The 19553-nt window shown below is 46.7% G+C and overlaps 1 protein-coding gene across 3 annotated transcripts in view; it reads right to left on the bottom strand.

Moving 5' to 3' along the window:
- The window catches only part of LSP1 (lymphocyte specific protein 1), a 512003-nt gene that overhangs the window by 46390 nt on the left and 446060 nt on the right, over positions 1–19553 (bottom strand). Inside the window, exon 1 of one of the 3 annotated variants that reach the window (XM_050953726.1) lies at positions 18769–19034. The exons of the other annotated variants lie outside the window; for them this stretch is intronic. Coding sequence (XP_050809683.1) covers positions 18769–18827 — 59 coding nt within the window. The 5' untranslated portion in view covers positions 18828–19034. Of the gene's footprint in view, positions 1–18768; positions 19035–19553 lie in introns of those variants that run through there. 3 annotated transcript variants of the gene reach the window in all.

Here is a 19553-nt window from a genome sequence, read left to right as displayed (position 1 = left end):
TCTAGCATTGGATGGCCTGGGAAACCAAATCACCTTCTAACCCCTAGGTCAGAGTTGAAGCACCTTGACAGGGCAGCATAGGGGAAGTGTGCTGCATAGCTGTTCTGTACGTGATGGTCCTGATTCAGGAAAGGACTTAAGCAAATGCACTTAAAAGGGATTTCAGAACATGCTTAAGTGCTGTGCAGAGCAGGGATTCGTTCCATAATCTGGGCCAAAGGAAGGATTTCTGCCCTCAGCTCTGTTAGTTCTGCCCCCTGCAGTAACATTGAAAGAATGACAAATATTATATATAACAATGATCCAGTTCTTGGAAATCCCAGGCCCTGCAGCTGAAAGGTTTCCCAATACTGTGAGAAATCCAAATCCAGGTTTGTGGGCCCCTGCACTCCCAGGGATAGAGACCTACACAGAGCAGACCTTGACATGGTTTCTTAATCAGCCGAGTAGTTATATTTTAATCAGAATTCCTGTGCCAAGCTGTTCTCTTGCTACAACGGTGCAGAGAATGTCGGAGGAGGGTACCCAGCACTATCACTCAGCAGGGCTCCAGCTGTGCTCTGTGCTGTTTCCTTCCTCCCTTGCACAGAAGAAAATCCTGGCTTGGCTTCTCCCAGAATGTCCCAGCCTCCAGCTAATAAACCCTCTGTCAGCAGAGCAACCTCTTGGATCCCAGAGGAAATGATAAGGCCGCAGCAACATTCCTACCCTGGTAATAACATGAATTTTCACGCAGGATCCACTCCTCCCCTTCTCACCTCTTTCAGCACCATGCTGATCTTGGCGTGAGAGGGACAAGCCATGTCAGAGACCCAACCTGTCTAACTTCAGCACAGCAGAACACCAGCCCAGCAGCCCTGCCAGACTCAGGCTTCCACAGGGTCTCAGACTACAGCTGTGATAGAGTGAGGCCTGAGTCATTCATGGCCCCTATCAGCAGGGCTCCAGCTGAACTAGCCAGGGCTCCAATTCTTTTGCTTCATTGTAGTGGTGAGTCTATCTGACCCTACCCAGTTGCTGCCAATGAGCACTCCTACTCAGTACAAGGCGCCAGGTTAATGAGGGCTCCAGATTGAAAGTGGGATTTGAAGGGGGCAGATGTTCCCCTGGAGGTATTTTTGCAAACATACATAAAGGAGAGCTTTGAGGAAAGCATCAGTTTTTGAGCAAAGAGCAAGGTCCTTTGTTATGTTGATGATTTGTAAGGAGAGTAACATCTAGAGGCTCCAAGTGTGAGGCCCCATTGTGCTAGGTGCTGTACACACCAGAGGGCTGGTGTATATGTAAAGATGCACCAGCTTAACTAAAGGCGTGATTGGAAAGTGATTTAGTTACACTGGTGCAAAAGGCTGTGTGGATCTGCTTATTGCAGTTCAAACAAGGTTCATTTTTAAATCTTTACCTTAAATCGGTTAGGGATAGGTTTAAGCAAAACCTAAATAAACTACTCAAACCAGAATAAGTATGTTCCCACAGGGGTTTGCACCATCTTAACTAACCTGATGCAAACAGGTGTGCAGACAGGATCATAGAGAAAGATGGCCTCTACCCCAAAGAGCTTACAATCTAAACAGACAAGACAGAGAAATGTGGAGATGGGAAACTGAAGCATTGTAACTTATCCAAGGATGCACACAGGTGACTGGCAGAGCTTGGAAGAAAATACAGGTCTCTTGACTCTCAATCTACTGCGTTAGCAATTAGACCACACTGCCTCAGGGTACTTTCAGACTACCCGCCGGATCGGTGGGTAGCGATCAATTTATCAGAGATCTATATATCGTGTCTCATCTAGATGCAATATATCGATCCTCAAACACACTCCTGTTGACTCCAGAATTCCCCAGGGCAAGCGGTGGTAGTGGAGTCAACGGGGGAGCCTCGTCTGTCGATCCCACACCTTGAGGACGGGAGGTAAGTTGAAATAAGATACGCAATCTTCAGCTACGGGAAGTCGATGTATCTTACATCGACTTTGCCCCCCTAGTGTAGACCAGGCCTCAGAGTAATTGTTGCAAAGCGCTTTCCCCAGGCAGCTGTCAAGAGCCATCACTAAGGTGTCTCAAGCCAAGCATCCAAAATCATCAGTTACCTTTGAGAACCTTGGCCAGCATATTTGATGTTTCTTTGACTAGCTTGTTTTCCAGCCCTTTTTTGTGTGTTCTCAGACAACAATGTGTCTGAGCTCACCTCCATTTAAAGCTCCCTGCCATCCCAGTGTGGCACTACAACACATGGCAATCATGCTAGACACTTCAGGGGAGCTGGCGAGTAGGACTGAAAGAGCACAGAGAGCGTGGAGATTCCAGCTCACCACTGGGGTGTAGCACAGTTACAGTGCACAGCCCAGCCCTGATTTCTCGTTCTCCCCACTCCACCCCCCTGCCATCCTCACAGGAATGGGCTTCTCCTGCCATCATGACCCAACACCACTGCCAGAAGGGACACTGCATTTTCTAAAACTTACATTACGTGAATTAAATTGCACCTCACTTCTCCCATCCTGCCTCTTCCATCCTGCCTTACTCCACAGAGGAACAGAGAGCATGAAGCCACCAGAAACAAGACCCAAGCAAACTCCCTTCTTCATTCATTCCACACTCATATTTACTGTTTTCTCCATAGTTCCCATAGAAACAGTTGTCTGTGGTCCTGGCCAGGAGCCAAGGTGGGATGGGGGAGGGGGTTTAAGATATATAAATGAAGTCATTCATTAAGCTCCGCCTCGACCTCCCTTTTTATGCAACAGAACTTGATAAGAGTCTCTGATTCAGAAAGGTTCTTAACCCCATCTGTCCTGGACTCCCCCAGTCATTAGGTGTGAGGGCCACATTTTTGCCAAAGTGAGTGGGATTTTTGGAATTCACCTGATATTCCTTGGGGGCTGCAGTGGTACAGAATTATAACTGCCCCCAAGGGGTGAACTGGAGTCTCCCAGGGGGGCTCCAATATAAATTGTGTGACAGTCATTTACATTATCAAATGAGCTTGGCTTGCAGCCCTCTCTGTTGGATGTGACTAATTCTCTCTCCATGACCTCACCGGCTCACTATTCTGTCACTGCATCTTCTGAACTGGCTGTGTGGAACGTGAGCGGAGGACCATAACAACAAGAACAACTGTATTGGGGGGAGGGAGGGAGAAATTAAACTGATTGCTCGGCCCAGTCAAAAGATACCCACCAAATTCACCCTGCCAAAGGACAGCCTGGCGTATTGGCTTCTCTTCCAACTGACCCACATTGCAATTATCCCAGTGCTGAAAGCCTCTTTGCCATAAACATGCGGGTCGCTGCTTTCTATTGTGCTGCACAGTGCTCAGAGGTCCGGGGCCTCCAGCTGGAGGGAAGTGCTGTCATGCTGAAAGCCTTTCCCAGACTTCTGTCAGGAAGAGGGGGTGCACCGAACAGTCCCAGCTGCAGCTCAGGCTGGGGTTTCTCTCTGATGTCACTTGTTTGTCAATGGCACTGCTAAAAATGTCCCCTCTTCAAAACTTTTAAGCAGATTTGGTGAATTTCGGTGCTCAAGAAGTGTAGGGGCTGAAAGCACTGGCCAGATCTGGGAATTGCACAAGCAGGCATTGGCCAAGCTTTCTTTATTACAGCTCTGCCAATGTGACTCCAAACTGGCCTGGATGCAACACACATGTGCAAGCTCAAGCCCTGCCATTCCAGTCCTAAGTAGGAGCTGCTAATCACACAGTGGCTTAAAGAAATGGATATTATCCACTAGGGACTAGACTTGGTTTGCACTTAAAATTTCTACCAGCATAACTACATCAGTCAGGGATGTGGGGGGAAAAACATCCACAGGGCTGCCATTGCCACCTGCTTTCAGCTTCAGACACTCCTCCTTCTCTAGGCTGGTATTTTCAGAAGCACTCAGCTTTGGCCTAACCTGGCTCCTACTGAAGTGAATAGGAGTTTTACCATTGAGTTCAGTGGGAGCAGAGATAGATTAACATTGAGTGCTTTTGGAAATACCATCCAGAATGTATGGCTGCACATGTAATAAATTGCAGCTGTGAGTGCTAGTAGGTGATCCCAAAGCCTGAGGCTACCTTCACCTACCCTGGTCCTTGTGTATGCGGGTGGGGAAGAAGGGGAACAATATTGCCTCACATACACATAGGAAAACCAGATAGCAAATGTGAAAAATCGGGATGGGGGTGGGGTGGGGGGGTTATAGGTGCCTATATAAGAAAAAGACCCAAAAATCGGGACTGTCCCTATAAAATCGGGACTTCTGGTCACCCTACATACACAGGCACCAAAGAAAATAATTTTATAGCACTTGCTCCCACTCTAGCTCAGGAGACAGGAATGCTGAATTCACTTGCATAGGGGTATTGAATTCTGGCACAGATCCTTGAAGTCTAGCCCCCACTGGAGGCTTTTCATTTTCCTTTCTGGAATTAGCTTCAGTGCTGAGAGCTGGTTCTGGGCCAGCAAAACTTCCTTTTAGCTGTGAACCATGCAAAAGATTCCCAGAGTCTGGGGCACTTCCCTTAAAGACGGCAGAAGCTGTGCCAGAAATTCTCCTGCCTGGCCACTATCATTTCCTCTAGCGTGGGTGAGGAGTATGCCCCAGGGAACGTGACCTTCCTTGAAATCCTTGGTTGTGGGGAGTGGGAGTTAACAGCCACCATGTCTCAAACAAGCAGAGTTAGAGGGACTCCAGATCTGGATCCACTGGCAATGCTAAAGCGCTGCCGCGGAATTGTTAGAATTTTAGAGCCCTCCCAGCGCTCTAAAAAAAAACCCCTCAACGAGGGGCATAGCTACCAGCACTGGGGCACTGTTTACACTGGCTCTTTACACCGCTGCAACTTGCTGCGCTCAGGCAGGTGTTTTCTCACACCCCTGAGCAAGAAAGTTGTAGAGCTGTTAATTGCCAGGGTAGACAAGCCCACAGCTGGCCCAAGTCAAAGCTTAATTAATCCCTGAATTTCCCCAGGGTTCACAGTGCAGGGGATGGGAGGCAGGATCATAAAGGTTACATAAAGGTTACTGCAAAAGAGCCACATGGCATGTGAGCACAGTTTAATCCAGGGGTTGGCAACCTCTGGCATGCGGCTCGCCAGGGTAAGCACCCTGGTGGGCTGGACCAGTTTGTTTACCTGCCGCCTCCGCAGGTTCAGCTGATCACGGCTCCCACTGGCTGCAGTTCGCTGCTCCGGGCCAATGGGGGCAGCGGGAATCATCGCGGGCCAAGGGATATGCTGGTTGTGGCTTCCTGCTGCCCCCATTGGTCTGGAGTGGTGAACCACGGCCAGTGGGAGCCGCAAGAGGCCAAACCTGCAGAGGTGACAGGTAAACAAACTGGTCAGGCCCACCAGAGTGCTTACCCTGGCGAGCTGCGTGCCAGAGGTTGTCGACCCCTGGTTTAATCAGTCATAAATAATCAGTTCCAATGTGTTTTGATATTTTCATGGCCTGGCCTCAATCACATCCTATGCAACCCCAGAGATGGTGTAGAAAGGAGGTCAAACTCAGACCCACTGTGTATGTGAGACTGTCCAAGTTTTCCCTCTTTCTCCCCTGCCTTTTCTTTGGTTCTTCTCTGCACATTGACTTCATATCATGTGCTCAGGACATATTTGCAGCTGTTTTTGCATTAAGAAGCTGGGACATCACAAAAGTTAGGACTCCCAGGTGTAAGGATACGCTAAGAAAGATGCAGGCCTATGGTGGGGGGAGGCTGTGCTGTGCAGAAGAGTCTTTACATTGTTTGGTAGAAAGGCTGAGTTTAAAGCAAGGAGATTCAGAGGTGATGAATGTCAAATGGTTCCTAACGTGCAATTTCTGGATCTATGGGTTATTCATCGTGATGTACATTTGCAAGTGAAAATAGGCAAACTGGCTGTATGTTGGGGGGCAGGGGAGGGAAGGGCTGGATACAGTGAGGTAATGGACTGTACTAATCCTTCAGCTCTGATCCTTACCCATAAGGCTAAATCCCACAAGTGTAATCAACATGGGTGTTCTACGGCTAGGTCTACACTACAGATATAGCTATGCTGGCCCAGCCCCCTAGTGTAGACTCAGCATATGCCGAGAGAAAGAGTGTTTCTGCCAGTATAGGAACACCATCTCCCCAGATGATGTTAGCTATGCGCTTTTTGGTTGGCCATGTGTGTGGAGGTTTTGTCAGCACAGCTGTGTCACTAGGGCGGCAGGTAAACAAACTGGTCCAGCCCACCAGGGTGCTTACCCTGGCGAGCCGCATGCCAGAGGTTGCCAACCCCTGGATTAAACTGTGCTCACATGCCATGTGGCTCTTTTGCAGTAACCTTTATGTAACCTTTATGATCCTGCCTCCCATCCCCTGCACTGTGAACCCTGGGGAAATTCAGGGATTAATTAAGCTTTGACTTGGGCCAGCTGTGGGCTTGTCTACCCTGGCAATTAACAGCTCTACAACTTTCTTGCTCAGGGGTGTGAGAAAACACCTGCCTGAGCGCAGCAAGTTGCAGCGGTGTAAAGAGCCAGTGTAAACAGTGCCCCAGTGCTGGTAGCTATGCCCCTCGTTGAGGGGTTTTTTTTTAGAGCGCTGGGAGGGCTCTAAAATTCTAACAATTCCGCGGCAGCGCTTTAGCATTGCCAGTGGATCCAGATCTGGAGTCCCTCTAACTCTGCTTGTTTGAGACATGGTGGCTGTTAACTCCCACTCCCCACAACCAAGGATTTCAAGGAAGGTCACGTTCCCTGGGGCATACTCCTCACCCACGCTAGAGGAAATGATAGTGGCCAGGCAGGAGAATTTCTGGCACAGCTTCTGCCGTCTTTAAGGGAAGTGCCCCAGACTCTGGGAATCTTTTGCATGGTTCACAGCTAAAAGGAAGTTTTGCTGGCCCAGAACCAGCTCTCAGCACTGAAGCTAATTCCAGAAAGGAAAATGAAAAGCCTCCAGTGGGGGCTAGACTTCAAGGATCTGTGCCAGAATTCAATACCCCTATGCAAGTGAATTCAGCATTCCTGTCTCCTGAGCTAGAGTGGGAGCAAGTGCTATAAAATTATTTTCTTTGGTGCCTGTGTATGTAGGGTGACCAGAAGTCCCGATTTTATAGGGACAGTCCCGATTTTTGGGTCTTTTTCTTATATAGGCACCTATAACCCCCCCCCCCCCCCCCCATCCCGATTTTTCACATTTGCTATCTGGTTTTCCTATGTGTATGTGAGGCAATATTGTTCCCCTTCTTCCCCACCCGCATACACAAGGACCAGGGTAGGTGAAGGTAGCCTCAGGCTTTGGGATCACCTACTAGCACTCACAGCTGCAATTTATTACATGTGCAGCCATACATTCTGGATGGTATTTCCAAAAGCACTCAATGTTAATCTATCTCTGCTCCCACTGAACTCAATGGTAAAACTCCTATTCACTTCAGTAGGAGCCAGGTTAGGCCAAAGCTGAGTGCTTCTGAAAATACCAGCCTAGAGAAGGAGGAGTGTCTGAAGCTGAAAGCAGGTGGCAATGGCAGCCCTGTGGATGTTTCCCCAGCACCCATCCCATTAGTTTTAACCAAGAGGGAAGGGAAAGGAAGATCCCCCGGACTTATTCATGGGGTCTTCCCTTTGCCAATAAACCCATTTCTAGTGACAACCAGCAAATGTGACCTAGGTGACTCACAAGATATCCAGCTAGACTAAGACCTACGTCAATCAACTCATTCCTCCTGCTGCTGACTTAATATTAAGGGTACATTTAGAATTAGTTCATAAAGGATTAATAGATGTGATAAGCATGTTATAGACATGAGTTGGCCTTGTTATAGATGGTTTCAAAGGCATCAGCAGAAGATTATAAATCATGGTTATAAGCAACCTATTGACCTGTTGGACCCTATAACAATTGAGTAAATCATCCATTAATCATTTATTAACCTTTATAAATGATAAATAAAAGAACTCTTAATGCCAAATGTGACTGATCATTGTCTATGGCATGTTCTTGTGGTCTTTGTCTACCTAAATAATGGGGCTTCCACTGCTTCCCTTGAGGAGATTGATGCAGTGTGTCTATCAGACATCACTGTTTGAGGACATGTACTGTAAGTTTTCTGCTGCTCAGTTCACTCCCATCACAACTAGCCATACATCCCTTGGGTCAAACTAGAATCCAGCATAATTTCTCACAAGGTCCTATGATCAATGGAAATCAATATGGGTAGGTGCCTAGGGACTTCTATTGACAGTCCCAATAGGCACCCAGCTACTTCTTTAGACATCTAAAAACCTTTTAAAACATCAGGCCCCAAGTCACTTACCCAACCCAGGAAACCTGTAGCAGAGCAGGGAACTGAACCCAGCTCTCCAGCTAGCTCCCAACCACTGGACCATCCTTCTTCCTATGGAATGCAGGAAAAAGTGATTTCACTTCTCAACACAAGGCACAATTTTCCCTCTGGCTGACAAAATGACTACAACAAGGGGTATCTTTAACTTAGATGACCAGGCAATGGAGCCATGTTTCTTGGGAGATAGGATTCTATGACCTATGATTAATGTTGTTTAATAGCAAAGACTCAGTAAAATTGTTACCTACTTTGGCAGCTAGGAGTGGGTTGGATAGTGTGAAGAAGATGGGGGAAACCCTGTGACAGATATCCATATAGGCAGGGAGGTTAGTCTCCCAACCTATCCCTCAAGGGAAGAAATGTTTATTTTGGCGCTGAAAGATTAGCTCATTGTTCAGACATGGAAGCTGTGCCAGAAATTCTCCTGCCTGGCCACTATGTTTTAAAAGGTTTTTAGATGTCTAAAGAAGTAGCTGGGTGCCTGTTGGGACTGTCAATAGAAGAAGTCCCTAGGCACCTACCCACATTGATTTCCATTGATCATAGGACCTTGTGAGAAATCATGCTGGATTCTAGTTTGACCCAAGGGATGTATGGCTAGCTGTGATGGAAGTGAACTGAGCAGCAGAAAACTTACAGTACATGTCCTCAAACAGTGATGTCTGATAGACACACTGCATCAGTCTCCTCAAGGAAAGCAGTGGAAGCCCCATTATTTGGGTAGACAAAGACCACAAGAACATGCCATAGACAATGTCATATAAAGACATTGCTGTGCTGGACCATTATTAGTTCAATAACTGGGCTGCAAAGCTCAGTATGGAGTCTTTGTTACAAAGTTTAGACTAGAAGAGCATTGGGGAAAAAATGATACATATAATTCATCCTATGCCTTTCTCTCATACTAAGCTTTTCTGCCTATCTCAGTCATTTCCCCCCACTCATCCTATAAATCACAGCTTTGCCTACAGGATCCAGACAGCAGGGTAGAGCCGAGCTCCCACACATACCCCTTGAATCATAGCCAGTCTCATCCCTGCTGACCTGTTTGGTGCAAGGAGCTGGGGAAAAGAAACACTACTTACTTAAAAGGAAAACAGAACAAAGCAAATCTTGAGACAGGACCAGGCCAAGAAGTACAGGTAAAATAAGCAGCAGCCCAAAGCTTCACCCATCTCCTGAACAGAAACTGAACCAAACTGGACTGGACTTTCCAAAGAATTTTCTTCACTGCTTCTTCTAATAATTTTTTATTTGCATGCACAGTAGCTCAGCTCAGCTCTGCATTGTGAGAGATTATCTTCACCCCAAGAGTCTATACTCTAAATCAGTTGTGGGCAACCTGCGCCACATGCAGCCCATCAGGGTAATCTGATTGCGGCCACAAGACATTTTGTTGATGTTGACCATCCGCAGGCATGGCCCCCCGCAGCTCCCAGCGGCTGCGGTTCTCTATTCCCAGCCAATGGGAGTGGTGGTCAGCAAAATGCCTCATAGCCTGCAATCAGATTACCCTGATGGGCTGCATGTGGCCCAGGGCCGCAGGTTGCCCACCACTGCCTTATAGCATTGCTTGCATTGTGATGCATTAACCCCCTTAGCACTGTATAGATTCCAGCATATAAGCCTTAGCATTGTATGTACTGTCATCCGTTAAGCCCCTTAGCACTTCATGGATTCTAGCATACAGGCCTTGTAATAGTGCGTGTATTGTGGTACATCAGCATCATTGCATCGGTTGTAGAGCATAAGTAAGCACCAAAATGTAAACCCCTTAAGTATTCAGTCTTCATCATCACGTGTTCCAGAGTCAAAGCCCTTCACAATTTAGTGGGTCCTAGGCTCCTTTTAGATCTAGGGTTCCAGAATTCAGAACCTTGAAAGATAATGAGGTTTTGTTTCCATTTGCAGGAGGGTGATTGCTGGATAATAATAAATAATAATAATATGTCACTTAGCCCTTGCAAGGAGGAAAATTTCACATAGATAAGGCAAGTATCTTGCCAGAAAGGTTCTGACAGTTTCACGAAACCCCATACAGTATTTTTTGGGGAAACTCGTTTCTACAATCTTCCCACCCCAATTTCAATGGGGACCTGATTCTGCTCTTGTTTACACTGGTGTAAACCAGGAGGGGCCACATAAAGGTTAATAACGTTACGCCAGTTTAGAACTAGCATAAGTGAGATCAAAATGAGGCCTGATGCTTTTTATAGTACTGATGAGTCGAGAGGTTAGAATCCAGGCGCCCAACAATACTTCTTCATTCACTTATTCTATACCACTTCATTCTACAGAACTCCCCTGAGCCCTAGACACATAGGGCAGAGATCAGCACATGCACAACACTGAATAGCGGAGTGCAGAGAGGCAATGGGAGTGTGCGTCTCAGTTCCCAGTGGGATTTAAGGTGTGCTTCCTTTATTACTATTATTTATTTTACAGTAGCAACTAGAAGTAACAACCAAGCTCAGAGCCCCATTGTGCCAGGCATTGTACATACACACAATGAGACAACCCCTGCCCCAAAGGGCTTACAGTTAAGACAAAGGCTGGGAGGGGCTGACAGGGGCACAGAATGGTGAAGCATCTTGCCCATTGTCATCATGCAGCCGAACCCGAAACAGAACCAAGTGTCCTGAGACCCAGACCAGTGTCCTATCCACTGCCTCTTCTTATTGAAAAGCTCTCTGAGTTTGATTTGGCCATTTTTAGACTTGCAAACCAAACCCTTTCCCACAACATGCTCATTGACCACCATCAGTGGATGCTCCATCCATCCCCAGGGGTTTGCTTGCTTTACTAAGACTGTTCAGGCTTGGCAGGAATAAACCTTACTCCATGAACACTGAAGGGCTCAGGCCAGGTCCTGCTGATTTCAACGGGAGCAGAACTGGGCCCTAGATGGCCAATAAGTCTGGAGAAATCGAAGCTCTGAAGGCGGGTAAGTGGAATGGTGGTAACAGAATGCAATAAAATTGACCACGCCATAGGGAGCCCCTGTACTATATGGAGCAGTAACGTTATAGTTAATGGCTAGATGCATGGCAGCTGCAGAGCTTCTGAGTGCTAGGAAATTCTGGGAATGAATCCACATGGTATTCAGGAGGGAACACTCACATTCCTCCATTGGCAAGAGCAGGATTAGTCAGCAGGCTTCAGGGGGACAGATGGGCAGGAAGAGTGGAATGTGGGTATCCTACGCATGCAAAGTCGCTCCGGGGAAGGGATATGGAGCCTTCCACAGCTGACCAGTGAGCTCAAATGGGGCAAGGTATCATTCTCTCAGCCCAGGCTTCAGAGGAGAGCATGAGGCTCTGTCTGCAAATGAAAGGATTTTGCTTGTGAGCATCTGGCTTTTGTGCTACAAATCTATTTGCCAGCATGACTAATGGTTGTTGATTTAACTGCTTTAGGGGAGGCAGAGAGCTTTACAGGAGCCAGGCCTCCTGCTTTCTGTTGCCAGCGTGGCCACTGACTCACTGGGTGATCCCTGACAAGTCGCTTAGCCTCAGATTCTCCATCTCTAAAATGGAGGTAACAACACTTAGCTACCTCACAGGATTAACCCGTTAATAGTTGCAAAGTGCTCTTTTGAGATCTTTTAATAAAAGGGTGCTGGATCACAACAAAGACGACAGATTCGGGGGGAGGGGGCCGACAGATTTGCTCTCCAAGCCCTGCCTTTCTCCCAACTCCTTCATTCACAGCGAAGGAAGGGGCCTAACTGTCCATGGCCTGAAATAACAGTCAGTTCCTCTGGCAGGGCTCAGTGTTGCTCAAAGCCAAGAGAGAGCTCAGTGCTACAACATGCATGTGAGTGGGTTAGCCCCAGGGTGGGACTGTGCAGCGGACCTTCCCCTCCGCCTTTTACAGCTTCCAAGACAATGGGTGCTGGGGAGGCTTGCAGGCCGGCTTACCCTCTCCTGTGTGAAGATGTGCACTCAGAGACACACCCGCACTCCTAGACAATACTGGGTGGGGAAAGGTAGCTGCCTCCCAGATAACATGCATCATTCCCACCCAATGAGGCCTGGTACTGACACTCAGATATCAGCACAACAATATGGCCTGCAAACAGCACAGCACTGGAGATAGGAAAGGGGTGGAGTCACCTTGGGAATCCTAAGGATCAGGGCACATCCCTCTAGCACTGTGTGATCCATCAGTCTGGCACACCGTGCCTGCTAGTGTTTCCTGGGAGCCCAGCAGAGCCTGTGCGCAAAGCAGGCCTCACGGCATATGGACGTTTGTCTCCCCCGCCCCCCACTCATTCCTCTGCCTCAGTGAGCTTACTAAGGTGCCTGTCGGCTATGCCCCGAATGATTGAGTAATGGTGCAAACAGCGAGGGGGGGGATGACAGGGAGGACAACAACAACAAAAGGACTGAAAGGGTATTTCATGAGGGGAGAGGCCACTGTGGATCTGCAGGCTCTTGGGGAAAGATGGAGGTGGGGTGGAAGGCAGCGTTTTTAACCCCTAAAGCTGTACTTGTCCTCATCAAATTGTGCTGAGATACTCAGCTGGAGCTTCTAAGTCCCCGTGCTGCTCCTAGGAGTAGACCCCAGCATCCAGCAACAGCTGATCCCTGACCCAATAGCCTGATCCCCTTCCAGTTGCCTCTGCCTCTCCACCCACTGCAGTAACACTGCATGGTGTCAAGTATTGGGGGTAGCCCTGTTAGTCTGTATCCACGAAAACAACGACTCCAGTGGCACCTTAAAGACGAACAGATTTATTTGGGCATAAGCGTGCATCTGAAGAAGTGGGTTTTTTTACCCACAAAAGCTTATGCCCAATAATCTGTTCATCTTTAAGGTGCCACCAGACTCGTTGTTTTTGCAGTAACACTGCCACGCCCAACTTGCTCCCTCCTCACTCCCCAGCAGACAATTGTTTTCACCTCCCCCACTTCTTCATTGAAAGTTCTCTCCCCCACCCCCTGGTATCTAGCCCCTAGATAACCTGGTGATAGGCACATCAAAAATGTGATGATTAATAGATAACCTACCCCAACTCCTCCCTCCACCACCCACTGCTGGTTCCCATCCTGATTCCAGAATCCCAGTCACAAATGTTCTGCACCCCAGTTGCCATTAACCCCACACACACACACCCTCCCACAAGCTGCTTTCCTCTTCAGCCCAGAAATTCACTCCCAACCCAGCCCACCTTCCAGCCCTTCGAACACTCCCTACCCAGATCTTGTCTGGAAAGTTCAGTGCTTGGAATGGTCAAACAAGGAAGGCAGCACCAAGAAATTGGGCATAGCGTTTTCCCCATTGCACAAACACTTGTGACTCCAGAGAAAGTTGGGGTGTGTGAGGAAGGGTAGGCAGGATAATAGGGGCAGGAAAAAAAACTGAGCAGGGTGATCCTCCATCAAACAAAATGTTCCCTCCAAGAGCTATGACAAATGGAGATGACAATCTGAGGAGCCAGTGGAATTGTGAAAATGCCTAACACCCAGGAGAATTTAGAACAGAACCCATAGGCTGAACTGGTTCACAGAGTTCCAAAACGCAGATCACAGCAGCCCTCACCTTTAATCAAGAGATACAAACCATGGAGTCTGTAGGTACTTGGAGCAAGGATGCTTGGATCAAGATGCAGCATTGCATGTAGGGACATGCAGTCTCCATAGGCTGCATCTCCATGTTAAGGTACCATCTACACTGGGCCTGAAAGTAAGGGGAGTCTAATTTAAAATTCCATACTTAATGGCTTTCCTTGCAAGTATTAATGACTCTCCGGACTGATAAGATACCAAAAAAGCAATAATTCTGTATGAATGAAGAAATGTCTTAGATCCTTCTCTTCACTGATAGCCTCCACATCTCTTCTTGATTCCCTGGCACTCCCCTTTTCTTGTGATGATATTCAGAGTTCAGATTTTGAGGCTTTGGAAATTATCCTTATTATTTAGTGTATGTATTGCATTAGCACCTAGGAATGCCAGTCCTGGACCAGAACTCCATTGTGCTAGGTGCTGTACAAACACAGAACCAGCCTATGATTCCTGCCCTCAGAGAGTTGATCATGACTCAGTTCAAGCCTAAATCTTTTGAGTCCCTCCACACAAAGAAGGGGAAAAAAATCAAACCAGGTGATATAAGAGCAGAGGCTTTTCTAGTATCCCTTCTTCACACACACACCCCTACTTAAGTTGTAATAATTAATGAAATGGCTAAGGAGATCTGATTACATGAAACCATCTCAAGGTTGCTTCTCATATTCAGAAGACAGTGGAAGCTGCATCCATCCGTGAAAGATGCTATTTAAACCATCAGTGAACAGAGGCACATACAGTACAACAGGTTTATGAAGAAGTTGATTTGTAGGTTAATTAAACAGTAATATTCTGTTGTAAAACACTTGAGACTCAATGAATACAGAGAAGATAAAATTCTAGCAGGGGTGGCTAGTGAATTGAATTAATCAAAAGAACAAGCAATAGCTGCATATCTTATTGATAGGAATTCATTAGAGAGAGAGAGAGAGAGAGAGATCTGAAAATACAAAGTCTCATAGCAGTGCTAGGTATTATCATTATTGTGTGCAGCATTGTTATAGCTGTGTTGGTCCCAGGGCATTAGAAAGATGAGGTGGGTCAGGTAATATCTTTTATTGGAGAGACTTCTATTGGTGAGAGAGACAAACTTTCGAGCTTGCACAGAGCTCTTCCAAGATTTAATAAAAGCTATTACCTCACCCACCTTGTCTCGCAGATATTATCATTGCTAATTTATTACAAACAAGACAAAGCAGCCTGATGTCTGATGGATGCTCTTTTGCAATCCATTGACTGATAGAGACCATACCCAACAATGGGAGATCCTAGGTACACATTGGAGAGAAGAAGAATTAGATAATCTTGTAAACTGCCTATTCCTTTTGGATGTCATTTCTAGTTAATTACAGTCACTTGTGCTGGGTATTCTCTGCAATCATTGGGCGTATCCCTGGGCTCTGTTAGCCTGATGGATGCTTTCCAGTCACCAACTTTTCAGATGCAAATGACGTGCTCCTGTCAAGTGTCTTCATGCAAAGCAACCCCCAGTATCCATCCTCCCTTTGCCAGTGGCCAGAAAAAGAGCAAGAAGGGCTTGTTTTACAATCCACCTCCAGGATGCAACAAGATACTGCTAATGGCCCTCCAGGGAACAACTGCACTCACTCTCATGCCACTCATCGGGCATTAAGGCCTTGATCCAAAGCCTGTACAAATTGGAATGATCATTGTTCCTGTAGTTCTCCACTAGGGTCTTCACTGATAGTAAATGATGCCTATGGAAACAGCATCAGTTCATTGCCAGGACACTTCTGTGGTTGACTCATGTATCTGTGGTCAGAACTTCCCCTTAAATTCTATTTTCAGCTCCCCAGATCCTTGGGGTTTTCCACTAGGCCATTTATCTGTGCAAAGTTTATCTATTCAAAGTTCGTAGGCCTCAAGTGCTATGCTAACTTGCTGAAACTAATATCTTTCAGGATATAGGCCTGTAGGTTTCTTGCATTACTGCTGGATATAATTCAAAGCAGAATGTAACACAAAGCAGTAAATATAATAAAGTCAGGCTAGCCCACTGGGCTACAGTAGCAGTGAATATTAACAATGGCAAATGAGCCCACTGGGCTACCCTGGACAACATGTACATCACCACACAGGAGCACAGCAGTGAATAGCTTATGTGGGGCAATGCGGCCAGTGAGGAGCTTAAGTGCAGCCCACAGAGTCTGAGGGAGCCCATGGCTGCCCTTCTGCTTAGTATGAAGGTGCGGCCCCTTTAGGATACTGTTCCCAGCTCCCATCATGTAGCATGGCTGGGCTGCTTGAATTCGTATTCAGCAGTGTATGCTGGGATCTGTAGTCCCCGGGGGCCATGCCTCTCTATTAAAGACAAGCATGGACGCTATCTCTTTATTCCCAGCAAATCAGATGGAAACTCGGGGCTGCTGACAAGTTGCCAATGAGTCCCTTCATTGGACACAGTTACAGAGCCCTAGTGTCAGGACTAAAAGTGGGGAAAGCCATCAGCAATCTCTTGCCTCCAACAGGCAAGTGTGGGAGAAAGCTCAGTGATTCAGCAGCATCTGAAGTCGCTGGAGCTTAGTCTGGTTTTACACCAGTGTGACTAAGCTCAGAGTCTGTCCCTGTGTTACCCATATAAATGTGACATACCAAGATGTGTACATGCACTATGTAGGCTTGTAGTGCAACCAGCCGGGGCTTATGGTGAACCTGGAAACTCCATTCATGTAGCAAAGCAGAATAAGAGCAGTACTCCCTTGCACCGCTGTTGTATCTTGAGTCCAAGAATCTCAAAGCACGTTAGGAACATGAATGAGCTCAGCCCCGCACCAGTCCTGTGACGGAATAGGCAGAAAGAAAGTCCTGAATTGTTTAGTTGTGCAGTCAGCAATTCTGCTTATAGCAAAACTTAGAACGAAGTTCTGTGCGGAAAAAAATGACTCTTCTACAGGAGGGTTTCACTGTGTATGAAAAGTTCTGCATAGTGTATGGATGGTCCTCTGCCTATATCTGAGCAACTCTCTGCCTTCTGTTGACCTCAGGGGGGTTATATCTGTGTAACCCAGGGTGAAATCCATCCCTTTTCCCCGCACATGGACAGGAATGATATATACAAACACCCACGCTCGAATCCAATTTAAAATCCACTTACCAAACGACCCGACTCAACCACAGTTTTAATCCCCATCTTCCATCAAATCTCCCTCTAATCTGATAAAACACCAGAGGGCAGGTATTCTTCCGAATGGGCACCTACAATCCCCATCAACATTTAGAGTAATTATGAACAGCTATTAAGAGAAAGTCTGGATTGGGGCATGTGTGAGTGCTTGGGTCATTTATCTATCTATGGAGCATGTGCAGCATGCTCATCACCCTTGTCTCTTCCAAAGAGTTTCAGCCCAGATTTGAATTCTGGGGAAGACTGAACAGGGGAGTCTTATTTTAGCGTAACTGTTTTGCCCAGCAGCACCCAATCCTGGCCCATTCTCTGAGTCGTGTGTCCTGTGTTTGAATGCATTTGATGATTCTATTCCACCTGTACTTGTTTACACCTTCCAACCCAGCCCCTAGTGCACTGTTACAAAATGAGATTCCATCAAATGGGGTGATTCCCCCGATACAAGGCTAAGGAGAGGAAAATGTATGGGTCAGAATGGAGGTGACCATTCCCCTTTCTCTCCAAGAGGGCAATTCAATGTCAGGTGAAGTCAATGAGAGTCTTTCTGTGGTCTCCTGCAGGTATTGAACTGGCCTCCAAAAAGGGTAGTACAGGAAGTCCCTGGAAGAGAGAAGCCCTTCTGAGGTAAGGTTTAAGACTGCAGTAATGCCCATGGGAATCCCCAAAATGAACTGGACTTGGAGACTGGAATGCCCCCTACCCAAAAACAAACACTGCAGGCAGCCACTCCCACTAAGCTGGGGACCAGCAGCTGCTGGGGAAGTTGTACACCCCAGGGAAGACCAACGTGCCCAAACTGTGGTTCAGAGGAGAGCATTAGTCTCCAGTGCTCCCATTTCCCACACCTCTAAGTCAAACTTAGCATTAAAGTAAAGAACAGAGCAGGGAGTTTCCCCTTTGAATCTGAGCTTTTGACACCTTCCTGCATGGTTCATGATAAGCTTCCATAATGATCTGGGTGCAAAGGTCTAAGGAGCAAAAGTGGGGTTTCTACTCCACATTAGAAAGCAGCATGGTTGCAATTGAGTGGAGTCCCAGTAACTGAACAGAGCAGAGTGCAGCCATCCTGCCCGGAGAGATCTGAGCTCAGCATTTATTGAAAAAAGGAACCAAGGATCTTCTAACTGTCCAACAATTTGCCCTAGCAATTACACCCAGATGCTCAGATAGTATAAATCAGCACCTCTGCCTCCAATGAAATCAATAGACTGATGCAGATTTACACCAGCTGAGGATCTGGCCCTTTAAGGATTTCTGCCTAAAAACACACATACAGTTCACATATTAGCCTCCAAAAACTTTGCTAGACAAAGCCCCTCTCCTTCAGCTGAGACACATATAAAGTCTCCAAGCCAAGAGGAAAAACCAGCAGGTTCAGGTAAATATTACAGTACGGTCATGTTCAGCTATTTTAACTATGTGATTCTGGAAAAGCCATCAGTAAGCTCAGCTCTACCTTGCTAATATTGTTATTTGGTGTTTTATTTATTTTCCCTGCTTCCAAGATGTTCTGTCTGCTTAAGAGCCTTGTTAATGAATAGGTTCAACTGATTTACGTATATGCGTGCACAAATAAACCACACCAGAACAATATTCTTCTTACCATGGAGCAGACACATTTCTCTCTGTGAAAGGAACAGCCCATAGAGTTTAGAATTAGCCAAATCAAATTGCCATGGTGGAAGATCAATGGACTGAGCTCCATGGAACAAAGAATTCTGTCTCTCTGCCTTTGCTAGGCAGGTACAGACTTACCTTATGAGGTTCTGTAACCCTTGTTTGCTGGAATTCCTCCTCAGGATCGCACTGGTCATTGTGGGAGAGGTTGATCTCAGGGCAGGCTCACAGATCCTGGCTGCTAAACCTCCTTTTCCTACTTTTTTTTTTTCCTTTTTTAAAAAAAATTAAATAATCCTCTCCCTCTCCTCAGGAAGTTCTGCAGCTGGTTTCCTTTTGTTTCTCCAAGCCTCCCTGTTCAGCCCCCCTCTTGTCTCCTCCACCTCTACCTCCTCCACAGCCTAGTGGAAATGTCAGAGAAAAATCTTTCAGAGAGCAGCTTTGTAGTTCGAGGCAAAGCAGGGTCCCCTCCCTGCTCCCATCTGACTGCTGAGTGAGCTCAATGCAAAGCTTAAACCTCTCCTTTGCTCTAAAGGCTATTCTTCTTCTATTTGGCTATCTGTTTCTCTCTCTTCTCTCTTACACTCCTCCTGGTTTATGCCTCTTTGTTTCTCCTCTTTTTCTCTCCTTCTGTTCCCCCTCCCCCACTCCTCATTTTTCTCTCTTTTTCTTCGCTTTCCGATCTTTCTGTCTGCATTAACTAATTGCATAAATTAGGAACAAAAGCCACTCAGGGACACAAAACCTGATTAGAGGAAAGACAGCAGAGGACAGATTTACAACTCTTGAGCCAGATCTTGAGCTCCCGTAAATCAGCAGCAATCCATTAAAATCAATGGCGCTACTACAGTGTGCACCAGCTGAGAATCTGACCCATAGCCTCCATAGTCTAAATCTACTCTTAAAAAATTAATTGCAAATCT

This window comes from Gopherus flavomarginatus, chromosome 5 (genome assembly GCF_025201925.1).
Source record: "Gopherus flavomarginatus isolate rGopFla2 chromosome 5, rGopFla2.mat.asm, whole genome shotgun sequence".
NCBI classification, from domain to species: domain Eukaryota; kingdom Metazoa; phylum Chordata; order Testudines; family Testudinidae; genus Gopherus; species Gopherus flavomarginatus.
Note: the sequence above shows the minus strand (reverse complement) of the source record. Positions and strands in the feature narration are given on the sequence as shown.